We start from the raw sequence: 22,316 nt of genomic DNA, 5'->3' as shown, positions 1-22,316 counted from the left end.
GTTAGTAACGGTTACTTTTTTAGACCAAGCAGAGGGAAAAAAATATGGAATCAATTCTGAGGAAAAAATTATGGAATCATGAAAAACAAAAGAACGCTCCAACACATCACTAGTATTTTGTTGCACCACCTCTGGCTTTTATAACAGCTTGCAGTCTCTGAGGCATGGACTTAATGAGTGACAAACAGTACTCTTCATCAATCTGGCTCCAACTTTCTCTGATTGCTGTTGCCAGATCAGCTTTGCAGGTTGGAGCCTCGTCATGGACCATTTTCTTCAACTTCCACCAAAGATTTTCAATTGGATTAAGATCCGGACTATTTGCAGGCCATGACATTGACCCTATGTGTCTTTTTGCAAGGAATGTTTTCACAGTTTTTGCTCTACGGAAAGATGCATTATCGTCTTGAAAAATTATTTCATCATCCCCAAACATCCTTTCAATTGATGGGATAAAAAAAGTGTCCAAAATATCAACGTAAACTTGTGCATTTATTGATGATGTAATGACAGCCATCTCCCCAGTGCCTTTACCTGACATGCAGCCCCATATCATCAATGACTGTGGAAATTTACATGTTCTCTTCAGGCAGTCATCTTTATAAATCTCACTGGAAAGGCACCAAACAAAAGTTCCAGCATCATCACCTTGCCCAATGCAGATTCGAGATTCATCACTGAATATGACTTTCATCCAGTCATCCACAGTCCACGATTGCTTTTCCTTAGCCCATTGTAACATTGTTTTTTTCTGTTTAGGTGTTAATGATGGCTTTTGTTTAGCTTTTCTGTATGTAAATCCCATTTCCTTTAGGCGGTTTCTTACAGTTCGGTCACAGACATCGACTCCAGTTTCCTCCAGTTTCCTCCCATTTGTTCCTCATTTGTTTTGTTGTGCATTTTCTATTTTTGAGACATATTGCTTTAAGTTTTCTGTCTTGACTCTTTGATGTCTTCCTTGGTCTACCAGTATGTTTGCCTTTAACAATCTTCCCATGCTGTTTGTATTTGGTCCAGAGTTTAGACACAGCTAACTGTGAACAACCAACATCTTTTGCAACATTGCGTGATGATTTACCCTCTTTTAAGAGTTTGATAATCCTGTCCTTTGTTTCAATTGACATCTCTCGTGTTGGAGCCATGATTCATGTCAGTCCACTTGGTGCAACAGCTCTCCAAGGTGTGATCACTCCTTTTTAGATGCAGACTAACGAGCAGATCTGATTTGATACAGGTGTTAGTTTTGGGGATGAAAATTTACAGGGTGATTCCATAATTTATTCCTCAGAATTGAGTGATTCCATTTTTTTTTTTCCCTCTGCTTGGTCTAAAAAAGTAACCGTTACTGACTGCCACAATTTTTTTTTCCTGATTTCTTATAGTGTTTCTTAAAGACAGAAAGTTGCCATTTGAAATGACTTTAGTTTTGTGTCATGTCTGTGATCTGCTTTTTTTCTACAAAATTAAACAACTGAATGATCATCCTCTGAGGCCGGTGATTCCATAATTATTGCCAGGGGTTGTACAAACAACATGGGAAGGTTGTTAACTGTAAGAAACCGCCTAAATCTGCATTGGGCAAGGTGATGATGCTGGAACTTTTGTTTGGTGCCATTCCAATGAGATTTATAAAGATGACTGCCTGAAGAGAACATGTAAATTTCCACAGTCATTGATGATATGGGGCTGCATGTCAGGTAAAGGCACTGGGGAGATGGCTGTCATTACATCATCAATAAATGCACAGGTTTACGTTGATATTTTGGACACTTTTCTTATCCTATCAATTGAAAGGATGTTTGGGGATGATGAAATAATTTTTCAAGATGATAATGCATCTTGCCATAGAGCAAAAACTGTGAAAACATTCCTTGTAAAAAGACACACAGGGTCAATGTCATGGCCTGCAAATAGTCCGGATCTTAATCCAAATGAAAATGTTTGGTGGAAGTTGAAGAAAATGGTCCATGACAAGGCTCCAACCTGCAAAACTGATCTGGCAACAGCAATCAGAGAAAGTTGGAGCCAGATTGATGAACTGTTTGTCACTCATTAAGTCCATGCCTCAGAGACTGCAAGCTGTTATAAAAGCCAGAGGTGGTGCAACAAAATACTAGTGATGTATTGGAGCGTTCTTTTGTTTTTCATGATTCCATAATTTTTTCCTCAGAATTGAGTGATTCCATATTTTTTTTCCCCTCTGCTTGGTCTGAAAAAGTAACCGTTACTGACTGCCACAATTTTTTTTCCTGATTTCTTATAGTGTTTCTTAAAGCCAGAAAGTTGCCATTTGAAATGACTTTAGTTTTGTGTAATGTCTGTGATCTGCTTTTTTTCTACACAATTAAACAACTGAATGAACATCCTCCGAGGCCGGTGATTCCATAATTTTTGCCAGGGGTTGTAATATATAGGCCGTGGCTATTCACACGGCGGCCGTGTCCATAACTCACATTTGGCAATTCGCATAGCAAGACTCTGGTACGTATATTCACATGGCAGCACTCTGGTGGCAAAACTTGGAACTACTTGTATAAACAAACATACTGCATTCAAGATGTCTTAACTCCTTTATTATTTTTCGATTTTGATTATTTTTTTATATTCGGCTGTGTCCATAAGTCTCATTTCACTATTTGCACGGCAAGACTCTGGTGGCAAAAGGCCGACCCTATTCGAACGGCGGCTGTGTCCATAACTCTCATTTAATGCAGTATATTTGTGTGATCGCGATGGCGGTGGGATCAAACCCGGACGGCTAAAGACCATTTCTCTACCAGCTCAGCCAAAGGGGAATTCCCCATTAGCCAAGCTAGCGGGAATGTCTTTTCAATCAGGACCCGGGACCTTCATCCCGCTACATTTGTTTATACAAGTAGTTCCAAGTTTTACCACCAGAGTCTTGCCGTGTGAATAGCCAAATGAGAGTTATGGACACGGCGGCCATGCAAATAGACACTTCCTAATATATAATATTGTAGTATGATATATATATCAAAATATTGTACATTAAGTCACTTACAGGGAGGTGGTGGCATAATGGCTTGCATGTTGGACTGGGACGCCAGCAATTCAGGTTAGCTTCTCAATTGCAGCCACGCTTCCAACTGGCACTCTGAACAACAGTGCTGGGGAGGAGTGAGCGACACATGCCATGGACCCTTCTGGAAATAAGTCCTTCGTTGAGAGCTTCGCTGGTTATCCACGTTAAATAAGAGAACCTCAACAGATTCTCAGTCATCCAGGTAATGGCATCCAACTCGGTTGAGTTGGGACAACTAGACTAGTTGAGTTCCGAACGGTCCCCCCTAAAAACCGGTCCGCCTGCCTACGTCATTTCGGCACAGCAGCACCTCTGAGTCTCAATCAAATGGATTAATGGGATTATTAACCATCAGATGATGAAGGTAAAACCTCTACAATCATTCTAAAGTCAGTTTTAAGCAAAAACTTTGCAAAATTTTGTGACACTTTGAAATGATCGACGCGCAGTGAGCGCATCAGCTAGCAGCTTATTTAGCTGCTGCGCTCTGGAAATAATGCTGAATTTATGTGGAAATGATTGTTGTATGAAAGCTTCGCTGAGATAGATGATGACTGGAGTGCAGTTTGAAGCAGAAACAAGGTGTTAATCCGTGAATGATGCATGCGCAATGTAGGCAGGGCGGGCTGATTTTTTTTGGGGGGGACCGTTCGGTCTGTGACACCGTACTGGGCTCTGCGCTCTCAGGGTGTAGGTCTACTTTGTGTCTCTAGGGTGAATAAAAAGTCTGCTGGTCACAGAGTTTTCTCTTATCGTGCCCCTGTTCTATGGAATGATGTCCCTGCATCAATAAAACAGTCAGATTCTGTGCAGACTTTCAAGTTCAGACTTCAGATGCACTTATTTTCCCTTTCGTATTACACACTGGGATAGTATGTTACTATGCTTTTTACTCTTGTAAATGCATTTTATTAAGAAGCGGAGCGTGCCGTGGCCTCAACTTTATCTAAAGTCTGGGTGCCAAATTAGGAACATTTCAAGGTCACATTTCAACACGTCCAATACAATAAGAAGACTAATACTTCACATATCATCTAGAAAGAGTTTTCTTACAGGAAATGTGTTATAATGTGTTACTGTTGAACATATGAGTGCTTCCATCCATCCATCCATCCCAGTAACCCGTTTATTCCATTTAAGGGTCATATGTCTATAGGTATCTCAAGGCCGACATTCATTTATTCATTCCTTTTCTACCTCTTATCTCAATCCGGGCCACAGTAGCAGCAAACCAAGCAGGTCAGGGGGATTGTAAGGTTAGACCTCTGACCTTACCCAGGTGAGGCTCCTTGGAGTGACTTATGTTGTGATTTGACGCTATGTCATTAAGTTGAATTGACAAACTTGCATGGGGAGAACACGCAAATTCCATGCAGAAAGGACCAATGTGGGTTTGTACGTTAAATATAAATATTATTTATTTATTTATTGTTAGTTAAGATGGCCAAATTCCAGGTGACACACATGAACATCTAATACTGCTTGCAGAGCACTTAGGAAATGTGTGGCCATTCACACTGTCAGCATGAAAATAGTGAGCAGGCGACAACTGCAGAGCTGGCTGTGAAATTTGTCTAAGTGCCCTCATGACTGTGGCATTGACAAGTACACAAGTGGCATGCCAGAGTGTTGGCTCCCCCACAACACGTGTGTGTGTGTTTAACATGCGTATGGTTAAAATAATATAGAAATATTATTTATTTATTTATTGTTAGTTAAGCTGTTATACCCATACTGACCAGTAGATGGAAGCAGAACTTTAAAAAAGAAACTGCAGTTACTCCTCATAATTATGAAAGATAGATCATATGAGAAGTATGTATATTTTTGTAAGGAGAACACAAGTCACTTAATTATATATCTTTATCAAAACTGTAAACCTAATCTTTAAAAATAAAGTTATATTGATGAGTGTGCTTTTAATGGACTTATAACTCAGATTTTAAATATTAAAGTTAAAGGGCCTTTCAAATTTGCCAAAACTGAGAAAATTTAGTTTCTACCAAAATCCAACTATTATAATGTAGTTTTATTTTTGTAACATGGTGCACAATTACAACTCATTTTAATGAAGAGAACCTATTTATCTGGGGGAAATAGCATCATGAATATTGTCGTTTCATTCAACGCTGTCATGCAGACTAACTACAGAAGCGCATGTGCACATTTGAGGTTTTGAGATTACCAGTGACCCATCTTATGTTAATATCCATAAGAGCCCCTTTTGCATGCCAGTCGTGAAAATCGGAGCCGCCTCCAACGCATTGTACACCTGTTGCTACAACCAATTGCACACACAAGCTGCAGAAAGACAGACAGTGCCCTGTGAGAGCCCATTCCATCTCTCTCGCGGCAGGTGTCGGCCAAATTCCAGGTGACACACATGAACATCTAATACTGCTTGCAGAGCACTTAGGAAATGTGTGGCCATTCGCACTGTCAGCATGAAAATAGTGAGCAGGTTGTTGGGAAGGTGTCGTAACACGGACCCACAACAGGGGGCGCAAATGAACGGACAATGGATAAGAGAAGGAGTAACAATTTAATGTTGCACAAGAACACAACGTAATATAAACAAGAGTGCTGCCAATCATACACAAGAGGACTGCGGGCAGGCTTGAAGATAGGAGACCTCGGATGAACGAAGAGCCGGGGCCCACACCGCTTCTACCACCAACGGCCTGAAGAACACCGAAGCCGCCAAGCCCTGAGTCCCCAGGTGGTCTCTGTCCTCCGTTGTCGGCCCTGGTACTGCTGGCAGACAGAAACAGAAGGTGGTGAGTGTGAATCCTCACACCCAGCAACCTTGATTAATGATTCCTCTTGGAGGGAGAACCTCCACCTCCAATCATACACACGTGCAGCTCCTGTTTACCACTTATCGGTTTTGGGGTGTGAGGCGAAGTCGTCGCAGTCACACCAAACGCCAAAAATCCCAGATAAGGAATACCAACAGGAAAAACAGCTGCAAAACAGATCAGATTATTATTCGCAATAATCACAGCAGAGAAGTTTACCTCGAATCGTAGGAGATTTCTCGGCGAGGAGGTGGAGTCGCCGTCCGGCCTTTATGGTGATGATGATGATGAGATGAATGAGTGACAGCTGGTGTTGAGGATGTCACTCCCAGTGGTTCTGGCGCCCTCTTGTGCTTGAAGCCCGCACTCCAAGCAGGGCGCCATCTGGTGGTGGTGAGCCAGCAGTACCTCCTCTTCAGCGGCCCACACAACACAGGTGACCACTGCCGAGCTGGCTGTGAAATTTGTCTAAGTGCCCTCACGACTGTGTGTGCGCTGAATGGACGGGGGCGTGGCTGGCTGCCAACAGTGATACCCAGAGACAGCAACAGAGATCTCTGGTCCTGGATGTCACAGCTGCAGAACACGTATGATGTGCGTGTGTGTACTTGCTGTCCTCATGTGGAAATACATAAAAACATGTATCGCTTTTGTGATGGGCTGGAGAGCCTGCACAGCATGCACACTGACAGGCTGTCCCAGGTGAAATGCACCGTCAGTTCATGTGGACACGCAGCATGTGATCTGAATGTCATGTCTGTCTGACAGGACACACATGTCCTGTGAGCGGCGCGCCGCAGATGACAAGCCAACAGTGCAACAAATACGCCACTTTGAGTCACATATCAGCAAAAATACCCTGTAACAAATGCCGTTTGTTCAGGCTTTTTTCACCGTAATTAAAGATAACAAAAACCTCCTGTTAGATAATATCTGTGCTAAGTCCTTATTTTATGTTAGTTATCAAGTATTTGCTTTGCTATTTGATTAGAAGTCTCTGGGATCTCCCAGTGTATCGTGTACACCTGTACGAACGTGCATCCCTCCCGACAGCAGGTTGAATGTTTCGTGGTTCCCCATTTTGTTTTTGGTTCTTGGATTGTCTTCTGGTTTCTGTGTCTTTCGTGTTATGTGTGAAGGGGCCCTAAGATTTCTTGTAAATCACTTTCAAATCTACCAGATGTTGGTAGCATCTAATCCATCGAATATGATTTAGAATTTCAATCCACGGAGGGGTTGAAATTCTAAATTGAACCCCCGGAGGGGTTGAAATTCTAAATTGTTTCTTGACAGGATTAATTTTGATCATATTGACAATATCATGTTATAAATCCCTTATCTAAATGATAAGGAATAAAATTATAGTGGTGCCAAATAAAATTCTTTTTATGATGTAACACAGTTGCACTATACCTTTAATACAACAGCCGCCAACTATTTTCTGTGTCAATATTTAATGGTTTAATGGTGTACTATGCAGAGAATGAAGATTTTCTGTTCACACTCTTTGTGTGGTTGTACGTGCTACATTTAGTGTATGAGAACATCCCAAGATTTTTCACTCCATCAGTATGACCAAAAACACACACATCCCATGATAATGTGAACTGATTAGACAGAAGATTGTGACTCACAGGACTAATAACCACCATTCCAGTCTTCAGAAGTAAGAGATTACATGTCATCTACCTCTTAAGTGAAACCGAAGTGAAACCCCCAAAGTCATTGTATGAGAGAGATTATTTTTGTGGGTATGTACAAGTAAAACTGTCATTTGCATAACAGCAAAAGTAATTCCACATTCTTGCAGTATTTGTCCATAGTGATATACTTGTATAAAATAAAAACAGTTAAAGACCTAACAAAGATGCCTGAGGTACGCCATATTTCATCACGGATGGTGTGTAAGTGGTATTATTGCACAACACATATTATGATTTGTCGGAGAAGTACAATGCCAACCCATGATGAACAAAGCCAGGAATAGGACATAGTTATCAAGTTTACTGAGCGATACCTTAATGATCAACAGCATCAAAAGCTGCACCAAGGTCCAACACTCTGAGGTTTTACGTGAGACTGTCTGCAAACTTGTTTTAACCTGGAACAGATTCCAGTGGATGTTCAAAGTCATGGCACCATGAAATTTAAGTATGTTTGATTATAAAATGATGAGTTCCACTCATGTAGTGAGCTTCATAAACCTGACCAGGAATAGAATCTCAAAACTCAAATCAGCACCATAAATGTGTAGCACTGATGGAACTGGGCAAAATATCTAAATAATTAAAGAAGAAACATCCAGCCTGAAGAGTCAGACACATTAACGATTCAGATTGTTTAAAGGCTCTGATGTCAGCTGTGGGCGGAGGTGCAGATGGACGTTTTCTGTGTGACAGCAGGTCGGTCAAACTACTCATCAGCAGCGGTCGAGGCGGTCATCAGTCGTCATGTTTGATTGAAAGCAGGCCTCCTCCATGTCACCGGTGTCCGTGCTGCTCTGTGCATATGCTAACATCAGCTCCACTGAATTATTCAAAAGCTGAAGTGTTTGGTGAGGTCACCTGTTTGTTTTTTTCAGGGTCAAACTGTACAGCATGAAAATGTCCAAATCACCGAACATGTCGTGGAGTTTAATCAGTCATTAAGAAATGTAATATATCGAGGGCAGAGCGGCCTCAAAAACTGAGTGAACGTGCAAGAGAAGATGAGTGACGGTAATGGTCTAGAGGTTAAGCGTTGGGCTTGAGACCAGAGGATCCATGGTTCAAACCCCAGTCTGACCGGAAAATCACTAAGGGGCCTTGGGAAAGGTCCTTAATCCCTTAGTTGCGTCCGGTGTGTAGTGAGAATAGTGTACTGAGCTTAGGAGATAATCTAAAGATCAGCAGGCGACAGAAGGACTCTGTCTGGAAAAGAGTTGGTGAACGGAGCTCTCGCACAGACAAATTTATTTACAAAGCAGCGATTCAAAGTGGTGGAAATGAGATTCTTTTATTGGGGATCTGGGCTTGGACTCCTGGATAGGGTGGGAAGCTCAACTATCTGGGAGGGACTTTGAGTCAAGTCCCTGCTTCTTCACATCAAAAGAAGCCAGCTGAGGTAGTTCAGGTATCTGAGGATGCCCCCTGGTTGTCTCCCTAATAAGGAGGTCTTGATCATTTGCTTTTGGGTCAGAAAGGCGGATGACTCTCACAAAATCCACTGCAGACGAGGGTGTCCTGCTTAAGCATTTGACCACGCGTGCCATTTGGAAAAGAATCTTCCCTCCATGTGCGCCAGCCTTAAGGGGACATCCAGTTTGGAGGAGGCCCCAGGGAAGACCCAAGACACACTGGAGGGATTACATTTCCCAGCTGGATTGGGAACGCCTTGCGATCCCTTGGGAAGAGTTAGAGGACTTGGGCCAAGGATAGGGAAGTGTGGATTGAGCTGCTTGGTCTACTGCCACTGTGAACTGGACATGAATAAGGGGCAGAAAATGAATGAATTGGTTATTGATAAATACAGTGTTCCACCACTTTGTATCGGATCTAGTATCAAACCACCGTGATTGTCAATCAATCAATCAATCAATCAGTTTTTTTATATAGCGCCAAATCACAACAAACAGTTGCCCCAAGGCGCTTTATATTGTAAGGCAAGGCCATACAATAATTATGTAAAACCCCAACGGTCAAAACGACCCCCTGTGAGCAAGCACTTGGCTACAGTGGGAAGGAAAAACTCCCTTTTAACAGGAAGAAACCTCCAGCAGAACCAGGCTCAGGGAGGGGCAGTCTTCTGCTGGGACTGGTTGGGGCTGAGGGAGAGAACCAGGAAAAAGACATGCTGTGGAGGGGAGCAGAGATCGATCACTAATGATTAAATGCAGAGTGGTGCATACAGAGCAAAAAGAGAAACAGTGCATCATGGGAACCCCCCAGCAGTCTACGTCTATAGCAGCATAACTAAGGGATGGTTCAGGGTCACCTGATCCAGCCCTAACTATAAGCTTTAGCAAAAAGGAAAGTTTTAAGCCTAATCTTAAAAGTAGAGAGGGTGTCTGTCTCCCTGATCTGAATTGGGAGCTGGTTCCACAGGAGAGGAGCCTGAAAGCTGAAGGCTCTGCCTCCCGTTCTACTCTTACAAACCCTAGGAACTACAAGTAAGCCTGCAGTCTGAGAGCGAAGCGCTCTATTAGGGTGATATGGTACTACGAGGTCCCTAAGATAAGATGGGACCTGATTATTCAAAACCTTATAAGTAAGAAGAAGAATTTTAAATTCTATTCTAGAATTAACAGGAAGCCAATGAAGAGAGGCCAATATGGGTGAGATATGCTCTCTCCTTCTAGTCCCCGTCAGTACTCTAGCTGCAGCATTTTGAATTAACTGAAGGCTTTTTAGGGAACTTTTAGGACAACCTGATAATAATGAATTACAATAGTCCAGCCTAGAGGAAATAAATGCATGAATTAGTTTTTCAGCATCACTCTGAGACAAGACCTTTCTGATTTTAGAGATATTGCGTAAATGCAAAAAAGCAGTCCTACATATTTGTTTAATATGCGCTTTGAATGACATATCCTGATCAAAAATGACTCCAAGATTTCTCACAGTATTACTAGAGGTCAGGGTAATGCCATCCAGAGTAAGGATCTGGTTAGACACCATGTTTCTAAGATTTGTGGGGCCAAGTACAATAACTTCAGTTTTATCTGAGTTTAAAAGCAGGAAATTAGAGGTCATGTTGTGTGGGCCGCTGAAGAGGAGGTACTGCTGGCCCACCACCACCAGAGGGCGCCCTGCCTGGAGTGCGGGCTCCAGGCAACAGAGGGCGCTACCGCATCATGGGAGTAATCTGGGTGACAGCTGTCACCCATCACCAAACACAGCTGTTTCTACTCAGCACCGAGGTATATCAGGAGGACGGCGTCTCCACCTCAGTGCCGAGATATCGCCTAAGACCAAGGTAACATTCTCTGCAGCATATTCTGTGATTGACAAACTTGTTAAACCTTTCAGGACTGGTGACTACTGAGACCCTCCTTCTTTGGATAAGTACTCACCTTCCTGCTGAACTTTGCCAAGAGGTGGAGGCAGCTTCTCCCCTCTCTGTACTGGGTGCGTTCATCCACTCCTGTGTGTTCTTGCTCTCTCCTGCCAGCAGTACCGGATCCGACGAGCGGAGGCAGTGGCCACCTGGGAATTCGGGACTTGGCGGTTCCAGTATTTCCAGGGTTCGGTGGCAGTGGAGATCTGGGTGGTTCCGGTTCGACTGAGACGGACGTCTCCTATCTTCGAGCCTGCCCACACGACACCAGCGGATTCGACCCTAAACATTGTGTTTGTTATACTACTCGTGCTTGTTTCAGCACGAGTAGTATTGTCCATTCATTGCGCCCCCTGTTGTGGGTCCGTGTTCCTACACTTTCACAACAGGTCATCCATGTCTTTATGTCTGTAAGACAATCCTGCAGTTTAGCTAATTGGTGTGTGTCCTCTGGCTTCATGGATAGATAAAGCTGGGTATCATCTGCGTAACAATGAAAATTTAAGCAATACCGTCTAATAATACTGCCTAAGGGAAGCATGTATAAAGTGAATAAAATTGGTCCTAGCACAGAACCTTGTGGAACTCCATAATTAACTTTAGTCTGTGAAGAAGATTCCCCATTTACATGAACAAATTGTAATCTATTAGACAAATATGATTCAAACCACCGCAGCGCAGTGCCTTTAATACCTATGGCATGCTCTAATCTCTGTAATAAAATTTTATGGTCAACAGTATCAAAAGCAGCACTGAGGTCTAACAGAACAAGCACAGAGATGAGTCCACTGTCCGAGGCCATAAGAAGATCATTTGTAACCTTCACTAATGCTGTTTCTGTACTATGATGAATTCTAAAACCTGACTGAAACTCTTCAAATAGACCATTCCTCTGCAGATGATCAGTTAGCTGTTTTACAACTACCCTTTCAAGAATTTTTGAGAGAAAAGGAAGGTTGGAGATTGGCCTATAATTAGCTAAGATAGCTGGGTCAAGTGATGGCTTTTTAAGTAATGGTTTAATTACTGCCACCTTAAAAGCCTGTGGTACATAGCCAACTAACAAAGATAGATTGATCATATTTAAGATCGAAGCATTAAATAATGGTAGGGCTTCCTTGAGCAGCCTGGTAGGAATGGGGTCTAATAAACATGTTGATGGTTTGGATGAAGTAACTAATGAAAATAACTCAGACAGAACAATCGGAGAGAAAGAGTCTAACCAAATACCGGCATCACTGAAAGCAGCCAAAGATAACGATACGTCTTTGGGATGGTTATGAGTAATTTTTTCTCTAATAGTTAAAATTTTGTTAGCAAAGAAAGTCATGAAGTCATTACTAGTTAAAGTTAATGGAATACTCAGCTCAATAGAGCTCTGACTCTTTGTCAGCCTGGCTACAGTGCTGAAAAGAAACCTGGGGTTCTTATTTTCTTCAATTAGTGATGAGTAGAAAGATGTCCTAGCTTTACGGAGGGCTTTTTTATAGAGCAACAGACTCTTTTTCCAGGCTAAGTGAAGATCTTCTAAATTAGTGAGACGCCATTTCCTCTCCAACTTACGGGTTATCTGCTTTAAGCTACGAGTTTGTGAGTTATACCACGGAGTCAGGCACTTCTGATTTAAAGCTCTATTTTTCAGAGGAGCTACAGCATCCAAAGTTGTCTTCAATGAGGATGTAAAACTATTGACGAGATACTCTATCTCACTTACAGAGTTTAGGTAGCTACTCTGCACTGTGTTGGTATATGGCATTAGAGAACATAAAGAAGGAATCATATCCTTAAACCTAGTTACAGCGCTTTCTGAAAGACTTCTAGTGTAATGAAACTTATTCCCCACTGCTGGGTAGTCCATCAGAGTAAATGTAAATGTTATTAAGAAATGATCAGACAGAAGGGAGTTTTCAGGGAATACTGTTGTCGTGAGATAAAGATGGACACCACAGCATCAAAGCTGGACAGGAAGTAACTCATGACTTTCTAGGTCAAAGCCTAGGGTTAGAGTTAAGGTTGTGCATGAACTGTGGCGTTGGGTAGTTTAGATTACAATGGGCACTATATAAACAACAATTAGCCTATCAGTAGCAATGGTTTTGTATAGATTTATACTCAACAAAAATATAAATGCAACACTTTTGGTTTTGCACTAATCATGGTGTCTAATCAGCATCTTGGTATGGCACACCTGTGAGGTGGGATGGATTATCTCAGCAAAGGAGAAGTGCTCACTATCACAGATTTAGACTGGTTTGTGAACAATATTTGAGGGAAATGGTGATATTGTGTATGTGGAAAAAGTTTTAGATCTTTGAGTTCATCTCATACAAAATGGGAGCAAAACCAAAAGTGTTGCATTTATATTTTTGTTGAGTGTAGAATACAGTAGATCCTTATTGTCATTGTTAAAAACAAAACAAAAAACCCCAAAATATAATTTAGTAATTCTGGGACTAACAGCGAATGATAAAAGAGACAAAAACTAATAAAAAAATATTTCTTGTGGATACCCAGTATTTACATCAAATGAACTTACACATTACCTCCACCTGTTGGTCCACCCACCTGTTGTTACATCCACCTGTTGATCTGCCCATCTGTCAGGCTGCCCACCTGTTGGTCCGTCCATCTGTTGGTCCATCCATCTGTTGGTCTGTGGTGCTACTTCTTGCACATGATAAAATCACTGGATCATTTTCAGAGTTTGTGCAAAAAATGATTTATGCTGACTTCATGGATAAGTTTGATTTTGGCCTTAATGTAACAACCAAGACAAAATCATTTGTCTCTTACATAGCCAGCTGAGGAGGGCGGAGGTTATGTCACACCTTTCTGTATTTCAGAGACGTAGCGTATTTGCCATGTGAACCAATAGAGAAAACCCCGGACACAAGACCTGCTATTCTTGCTTCAGTGAGAATTTTCTTGCAAATGTGTGTTGTAGTAGCAGTAGTTGTTGTAACTGCTACTACTGTTGCTATTGTGTGGCAACTGTAACATATAGAAAAGTAGAAAAGGCAACTACTACCAATAAATGTACATATAGTTTGGAGAAAGAGAGAAAGAGGGACCTGGAGAAAGAGGGACTTATCGACAGGCAGACATACTACAGACTGTACCCTGGGGATGCCGCTCCGTGCATCTATGGACTGCCCAAAATCCACAAACAGGACGTGCCACTCAGACCTATTGTATGTAGCACAGATTCCATCACGTACAATGTGGCCAAGCACCTCAAGTGGATTTTGGCTCCTCTAGTGGGTAACTCAGAACACCATGTGGAGAGCACACAAGATTTTGTGAACAAGATCAAGGACCTGTAGCTGGAGGCAGATGAAACAATTGTGTCTTTTGATGTGACTTCGTTGTTCACCTGCATCCCCACCGCTGAGGCCGTCTCAGCTGTGAGGCAGAGACTGCTGGAGGATGTGTCTCTACTTGAAAGGACCAAACTCATACCAGACCACATCTGCCAGCTCTTGGAGATCTGTCTTAACACCACGTATTTTTTGTTTAGAGGAAATTACTACAGGCAGATTCATGGCTGTGCGATGGGGTCTCCGGTATCCCTCATTGTGGCCAATCTGTACATGGAGCGAGTGGAGAAGACAGCCTTGACATCTTTCACGGGCATCTCTCCCAGTCACTGGTTCTGATATGTTGATGACACATGGGTTAAAATCAAGCAGCAGGAAGTTGAGGACTTTACAGAACACATCAACCTGGGGGACGCCAATATCAAGTTCACACATGAAGATGCCAGAAACAACCATTTAGCCTTCTTGGACTGTAATGTTACGATTGGAGAGAACAGGCAGCTCCAGACAGGGGTTTACAGAAAACCAACTCACACTGACCAATATCTGCTCTTTGGCTCAAACCACCCCCTTGAACACAAGCTCGGAGTGATCAGAACACTTCAACACAGAGCCCTACAGGTGCCCGCAACTGCAGAGGGAAGGGCAAAAGAACAACAACTTGTCCGGAAAGCCCTCACAGTATGTGGGTACCCACAGTGGTTCCTGGACAAAGTGCAGAAGTCCCAGAGAACAAAGAGACCAGATAGACAGGAGACAGAGACAAGAAGAAGAGGAGTGTCTCTCCCTTATTTAGCAGGAGTAGGGGAAAAACTACAGAAGATCTTCAGACAGCACAAAATCCCAGTTTACTTTAAACCGGTTAACACCTTGAGACAGAAATTAGTTCACCCTAAGGACAGGATCCCTAGTTACAAACAGAGCAATGTAATGTATTCTATCAGATGTCAGGAAAACTGTAACGAACACTACATAGCTGAGACTAAGCAACCTTTACACAAAAGGCTATACCAGCACCGCAGAGAGGGCGCCAGTGGACCTCAGTCTGCAGTTCATCTCCACCTTAAAGACACTAACCACACGTTTGAGGACAAGGAAGTTAAAATATTAGCCAGAGAGAAGAAATGGTTTGAGAGAGGGGTCAAGGAGGCATTCTTTGTGAAACGTTTGAAACCCAGCCTTAACCGGGGAGGGGGTCTGAGCCACGCTTTGTCCCCTGTTTACAATGGGGTACTCAGGTCAAAGCAGTTTCAGTCTTTTGTTCATGGTAATGAGTCATTCACGTCATCAGCAGAGTCGTCAAGGGAGCCATCAGGAGATGGACAGCTGCCCTGTCATTAGGAGGGTGCTAACTAGAGCACAATAGGTGCTAATTAGAGCTATTGTTTAGTCACCAGCCTATAGCAGTCCTCCTCTCGGTAGGAGGGGTCTGGTTAGGTTTAAAACTCCAGCTTTTGTGACTTCTTGATTATTCTTCTCTACAAGAGTCAAGACAGAAGTCAGACCACCAGAGCAAGAATTTTAGCTGAGGAAGCTTCTGCGATTTGAAGCGAAATGTCCTCGCGTCAAGCAACCCAGTCCAGTCGAAGATTCAAGCTTCTCTACTATACAGTTTGCTGAACACAGGCAGCTAGATAATATACTGTACATCCAACACATAGCTACTGCTAAGAATCCAGCTTCCAAACTTATTTCAAGTAAAATTTATTTTTCAGCTTTTTCAGACTTCTTTCTGCTGTCAAGCTAGCTTGTTGTCACAGAGAGAAAAACACATCAGTGATTGTCTATGGGCATGAAGAGCATTCACTCCACCATAACCAAACTGATCCTTTGTCTCACTTTAATTTTTTTTACCAATTTTTTTGTTATACATTCTAGCATATTTATTAACCAACTATGAATTTATTTATAACTTTTCGAGTAACTTAACTGAAATTATAAATGACTTTGACAAAAAGACATGACAATAAGTCACCTTTTTTCTGCATTACCAGCTCTTAAATTTGGGTTTTTGTGGATCGGTGAAGTGTATTTTATATTATTACTATTTATTAATAGTGTATTTTTAGTGCTTTGATTCCTGGGAAAGTCTGATATATAAATATAAAAATTATTATTATTAATTATTATGAATGTGATTTTTTTTTTTTTTTTGGTTTATAAGTCTCAGGACCTCGCAAACTAATAACTGCGACTTATAAGCTGGAAAATATGGTACATATTTTGTTGCTGTGCTACAATTAAATTTCAGTTCAATTTATTGAACTTATAGAGCGCCAAATCATGACAGCGTCATCTCAAGGCGCTTCACAGAAAACAACTCAGCAATGAAAAAACAAAACAAATTAAATCAAAAGATCAAAAGAACATGATTAAAAGATTAAAAGCATAATTAAAAAGTTAAAAAGATTTAAGAAAAAATAAAAATAAAAGAATAAAAATCATAGTAAACAATGTCAATCATATAAAATAAAATACAAAATGCACCTTTCGTTGCGACTTAAAAGTCTCAACAGAGTCCGACTGCCTCAATAATGCAGGGAGATCATTCCACAGGACCCGGGCATGATAGGAGAAGGCTCTATTTCCCACAGACTTTTTATTCACCCTACGGACACAAAGCAATCCTGGGTCCTGTGAACACAAAAATAAAATCATCATGTCTGATGTTTGGAGTCAATATGTTGTATTGTGCTTTTTGTTTCTTCACAGTGGCTACGATTTTGACTGTGATTACTACAGAGAAGACTTCTTTGACAGGTGAGTGACAGAGAGAGAAATCATCCAACACCTTGGCTCCTGGATACAACCATCCAGTCAGCCCGTCTATCCCCATTTTCAAATGTACTTTTATTAATGTTTTTATAATATTTAAATTTGATTTGGAAATGTTCATATATCCACCCCCGACTGTAAAAGCTAGCTGTAAATTTGGCGATTTAATCCTTATATTCAGAGTACATTTCCCATCCCAACTTTATTTTGTGGGAATGTGTTGCAGACCTGAAGTGTAAGAATGTTAAGTATAATAGCAAACAAAACAAAACTGACCAGAAACAACTAGAAATATCTTGAGTTCATGTTGTCTGCAATGAAATAGAATTCAAAGAAAATGTAAGAACCACTCCGAGGGTTTGTTTGTGTCGGTATATACACACACACACACACACACACACACACACACACACACACACACACACACACACACACACACACACACACACACACACACACACACACACACACACACACACACACACACACACACACCAAGTTTCACTTTGATACAGAACGTTTTGTCTTTGTCAAAATATGACTGCACCGTGTTTCAGAAACTCTGCCCCCTGGTGATCACAATTAGAATTGTAACATGGCGAACATCACCTTTGTCCGAGGCCTTGGTGAGGAGATTTTTTTGGTTCAAAGTGTCGCCTTCACATCCGTCACACTGACACACACACACACACACACACACACACACACACACACACACACACACACACACACGTGGAGGTCAGCAGGTCCTAAATCTGTTCTGCCCGGTAACACAGGAAACTGAATCAAGAGTTTCACAGGATCCACACCTGCTGAAACCTTGTCCCAGGTGTCTCTCGTCTCTCCCACTGGAACATGAACTCTGTGTCAGACAAACAGACTTATTTTTGCAGCTGGGATTGTTTGAAAATCTTTCCATTGATTGTCATTTTGGGTCCATTCACACTTTAACATGAAGTAACTGATGATGGCCGATGTAGAAGATTCTCAAAAGTCTGTGTGAATTGTTGGAGAAGGTTCACTCCAGGGGACCAAATTTCTTGTCTTCGCTGCAGGTCGCTGTAGCTCAGTGGAGGGTGACATTCTACTGGTGGAGCTGGACGTTTCTCAACAGTCCACTGACTTACTGTAGGATGTAGTTCAACTTCCGCCGTCAGAATGTGGGTGAATTGTTAGCGCACGTTGCAGGGCAGTAGCATAGCTGATCGTTGACTCAGCGTTTGAGATGTCATGTGATGTAGGCTATATAAAATCGACATAAAACTGCAATTACATCACTTTTTACTGATGATGCTTGATTCTGTTTTTTTCTCTCTGTTTGAGGTGCGGCTCCATCTAGAGATGAGTGTGGTGTCTGTTCCTGAAACCCTCCTGTCCTGTGCACTGGCAACATTTCGTGTATATTCGGTTTGTGAATTGTTTTGTAAATTGTGTCTGTAGCATGACCCCAGCAGACAGTCACCCCTTTGAGTCTGGTCTGCTTGAGGTTTCTTCCTCACATCATTAGAGGGAGTTTTTCCTTACCACTGTCACCTGTGTTCTTGCTCTGGGGGTTTGTAAGGTTAGACCTTACTTGTGTGAAGCGCCTTGAGGCAACTTTGTTGTGATTTGGCGCTATATAAATGAAAATAAATTGAAATTGAAATTACTGGTTATCAGCTCGTTCTCTGGATGATTAATTCCAAAGTCTTTGACTCTGTTAATTCCGAACAGAATGTGGATCAGGGTTCCCCAGATGTTTTGTCTTTTGTGTCACGTGTATCACTGACATTGAAAATACGTCCCTGGTGCTGTTTTTCATTTAACTATTAATAAAAAATTCAAGTAGGTACTGTTACAAGCTGCGGCTGAATTCACGATTACTGAGCACTGAAACATTTGAGACGGCTATAAAACCACCCGCTTTTTTTAATATTTAGTTATTTGGTTAGAGGCAGTCAGCATTCCCAACATTTTTCCTTAAACAGCTGGATGTCTGTAATGAAAACATAAATATTCTGCTGAACCGTCTGATCCAGAAACACAGTGGCACTAAATCAGGCCTTCTGACCACAACCTTCGTATTTTGGACCGCAGTTTACCAAAATGTCCCTAAACTGCTATGCAAATCTGTAATGGAAGCCCAGCTACTGTTGAGGACTCTGGCGGCTGGAGAACTCCAAGGACACACCCACGTTTCACCTGACTGTGGCACACAGTTGGCTACTTTGGAGAGGTGTGGCTGGAACAATTGTCTGCCTGGGTGGTTGCCATCCAGGACCCAAGTGGTTCTGTCATGTGTTGGATGTGGAACAGTTGCTCAGAGTCAGTGCTTATGTGAAGTTTAGCTTGTATAGTTTGGGATTGTTGTACTATTTAAAAAATAAAATGTATTGTTTTACAGCAGGCCTGTTTCCCATTGCTGATATTTGATACCAGATTGTCTACATACCCAAGGATACCTGCTAAGTGACAGTGCAAGGAGGAGACTAGTGAGGAAAGCCACCAAGACACTCTGATAACCCTGACAAAGTTATAAGTTTCTGTGGCTGCTGTGAGGTGGCAGAATTTTAACACAAGGTGGAGCTCTACATTATATGTTAGTGATTGGTATAGCTCCCCCTGTGCCTTAATCTATGTAATTGTCTTTCCTGTTAAGAATGTGTCACGTTCCAGACTGACTGCCTATATAAGGAGCAGGTGTGGTGATGAGTGGGGGTGGCAGTCTTCAAACAGAGACAACATTGAACCTGCATCAGCTACCTTTCACCACACCTGGGGAGAGCCATGTTGGAGTGTCTTGGTTGGAGCACTGTTTGAGCTAAGAACAGGATGCCTGCCAATGGACTTGATAAACATTTGAGATCCTGAGTAAATATGACTTCACTGTCTTGGTCAGAGTTTGGTTTTGGCACTGTTTAGAGTCATAGCAGCTCACTTTAACAGACTGTTTTTGTTACTTCTTGTTTATACAGTTATGGTTTTATTAAATTACAAAGTCTATATTCAATTTATAAATGTACACCTTTGTCAGTCATCATTGCTATTGATGTGTCCATAACACTGCAACAGAATAAATTGGGCATAATGCAGTTTTTGCATTTTGCATGCAAGACCGGTTAAGACTGGTTGCACAGTCACTTAATTGGTGAGAACTGTCTACTCCCAGGCGTATTCCAGTTAAGCTGTAGAAGCATGTCAAGGATGATCAGTGGAAACAGGATGCACCTGAGCTCAATTTTGAGCTTCATGGCCAATGCTATGAAGACTTATACGCATGTGATTTCTTAGTTTTTTGTTTTGTTTTGGCTTTTTTTTTTTTTTGCTTGTTTTTAATAAATTGCCAAAAAAAAGTGAAACATTTTTCACATTGTCATTATGGGGTATTGTGTGTAGAATTTAACATGTAACAATGTGGAAAAAGTGTTCTGCATTGTTAAAATATTGTCATAACAACATAAAAATAACATGAATACTGTTATGTTCTTGAAAGGCTCTTATAAGCCAATAGTGTCGGCCAATCAAGATATAGGCAGAGCTTGAGTAAGAGCAGTGATTACATATGAATTTTACCTACTATTACCCCTCCCCCCCCAAAAAAACTTGTCCAGTTTCCTCTATTCTGCAATTGGGGCCAAAAATCGGCAATGGGATACAGTGGTCATTCTGTCTCAAAGCATTAAATGTTTAGTTTGTTTGTCTTCAGGTAAAGTTGTGCTGGTTCCACTGTCTCTCCTCAGGTTGTTCGAGTATCGCAGAGTGTCTCCAGTTCCGTGGGTGGTACCCGTTAAGTGTCCGCGGGTGGTGGTGCCCCTTATGCATCGGGTTAAATCCCTGCCGGTCAAGCTGCTGACGCGTAACACCTCCATCCTTCCAACCAGCAAACTGAGATGTGAGTTTGTGAGTTTTTTTTCTGTCTCTTCCTGTCTGTGTGCAATGCATTGTGGGCCTTTCATTACAAACCACACATTAGCCAGTGTTCTCATTACATTGAAACAACAAAATGTTCTTGTTCTCGCATGTGACCTGCTGTCTGTCATGCTTCACTCTCTGGTGTTGGTTTTATGATCTCTATGGTTTCTGTTTCTTTCCAGTGTTTTCTCCTATGTGTTATTATTCAATGTCTATCTTGTGGTTTGTGATGCAGAGAAGACAAGCACATCCAAAACAGATAAATGTGCTGGATCCAGAAAAACATATCAAAAACAAAAACATCTGCATCGCTACAGCGCTCCCATGCAAAAAAGCTTTAATCATGAAAAAATGTGACATTTTCGGGTAAACTGTCTCATCTGAGGAAGGGCAGTTTGCTGGAAACGTCACATTTTTTCATTAATAAAGCTTTTTGCATGGGAGCGCTGTGGAGGTGTGGATCTTTTTGTTTTTGGTATCTTGTGGTTTGTACCACTAGTGATATCTCCTGTACACTATTCTACTCCTTGTGCTTTTATTTTGACAGTTCTGCTCCTAATGCATATTGTTGGCTTTGCTTCTGGGACACTCAGGTTTCTGATTTCATGTGCGCGCTCATTTTCTAGTTAAATTAGTCACACACTATTGAACCATTACAACTGTTCATTCCAGTTCCAGATTGTCTCTACTGTGTACCTGTTCACTTGTTTGTATCCACTGTTTGGTCTCCAGTTGCTGACCTCCGTTGGCTTCCTGTGTCTTCAGAGTTTAGTCTGATAGTCTTCCTGGATTCTAGAATCGGGATGCTGCTGCCCTCACAGACAGTTTTCTTTTCAACTATAACTAAATTGAACTGAACAGAATTAAAATGTTTAATTGTATGCCACACCTGTATTACTGACCACATCATCTGTTGTTTCCAGGCAGATGCCATTGTTAATGGACTGTTTTTTCCAGGCATTGGTTCTGCTTCAGTGCCATCAGGCTTAACAAAATTTGAGATTTTCATTAGCGTTGTTTTCTGCTCAGGGGTCGCCAGTTATGCTAGCGCTCTTTAATCTGTCTCTATAGAAACACATTGATATGTTTTCTCTCTGTGAAAAGTCTAAAGTTATTTCCCTTTAGTAAAACTGAGGTTTTGGCTAAGGTAAGCGCTGTGGATGTTTATTACAATTTGTGAAAATCGCTGCACATCTGAACACAGATGCAGAGCAATGCCTTCTGCAGATACCAGGGCTGTGCAAAATTCAGAACTGAATTTTTGAAATTAAATTCTTGAATTTGAGTTTAATTTTGAACTAAGGTAGCAAACAGGATTACAGTTACAATAAAATAAATACTCTTCAAAAATTCAGAGTTTTGCACAACCCTGATGCACACCATATAAACAAAATGTCAAACACTGCAGGGATAAAAATCTAGTCAGAGAAATAAAACCTCACAATAAAATGCATGATA

General features: G+C 41.6%; 1 protein-coding gene across 1 annotated transcript in view; it reads left to right on the top strand.

The window, feature by feature from the left end:
- Positions 1-12,811: 12,811 nt before the first annotated feature.
- Positions 12,812-22,316, top strand: part of raly (RALY heterogeneous nuclear ribonucleoprotein) — a 30,109-nt gene continuing 20,604 nt past the window's right edge. Inside the window, exons 1-3 of the mRNA XM_034167547.1 lie at positions 12,812-12,843; positions 16,905-16,952; positions 20,687-20,850. Of these exons, the coding sequence (XP_034023438.1) occupies positions 12,812-12,843; positions 16,905-16,952; positions 20,687-20,850 (244 nt within the window). The remainder of the gene's footprint in view (positions 12,844-16,904; positions 16,953-20,686; positions 20,851-22,316) is intronic.

The sequence above is a fragment of the Thalassophryne amazonica genome, chromosome 3, assembly GCF_902500255.1.
Source record: "Thalassophryne amazonica chromosome 3, fThaAma1.1, whole genome shotgun sequence".
NCBI classification, from domain to species: Eukaryota; Metazoa; Chordata; class Actinopteri; order Batrachoidiformes; family Batrachoididae; genus Thalassophryne; species Thalassophryne amazonica.
Note: the sequence above shows the minus strand (reverse complement) of the source record. Positions and strands in the feature narration are given on the sequence as shown.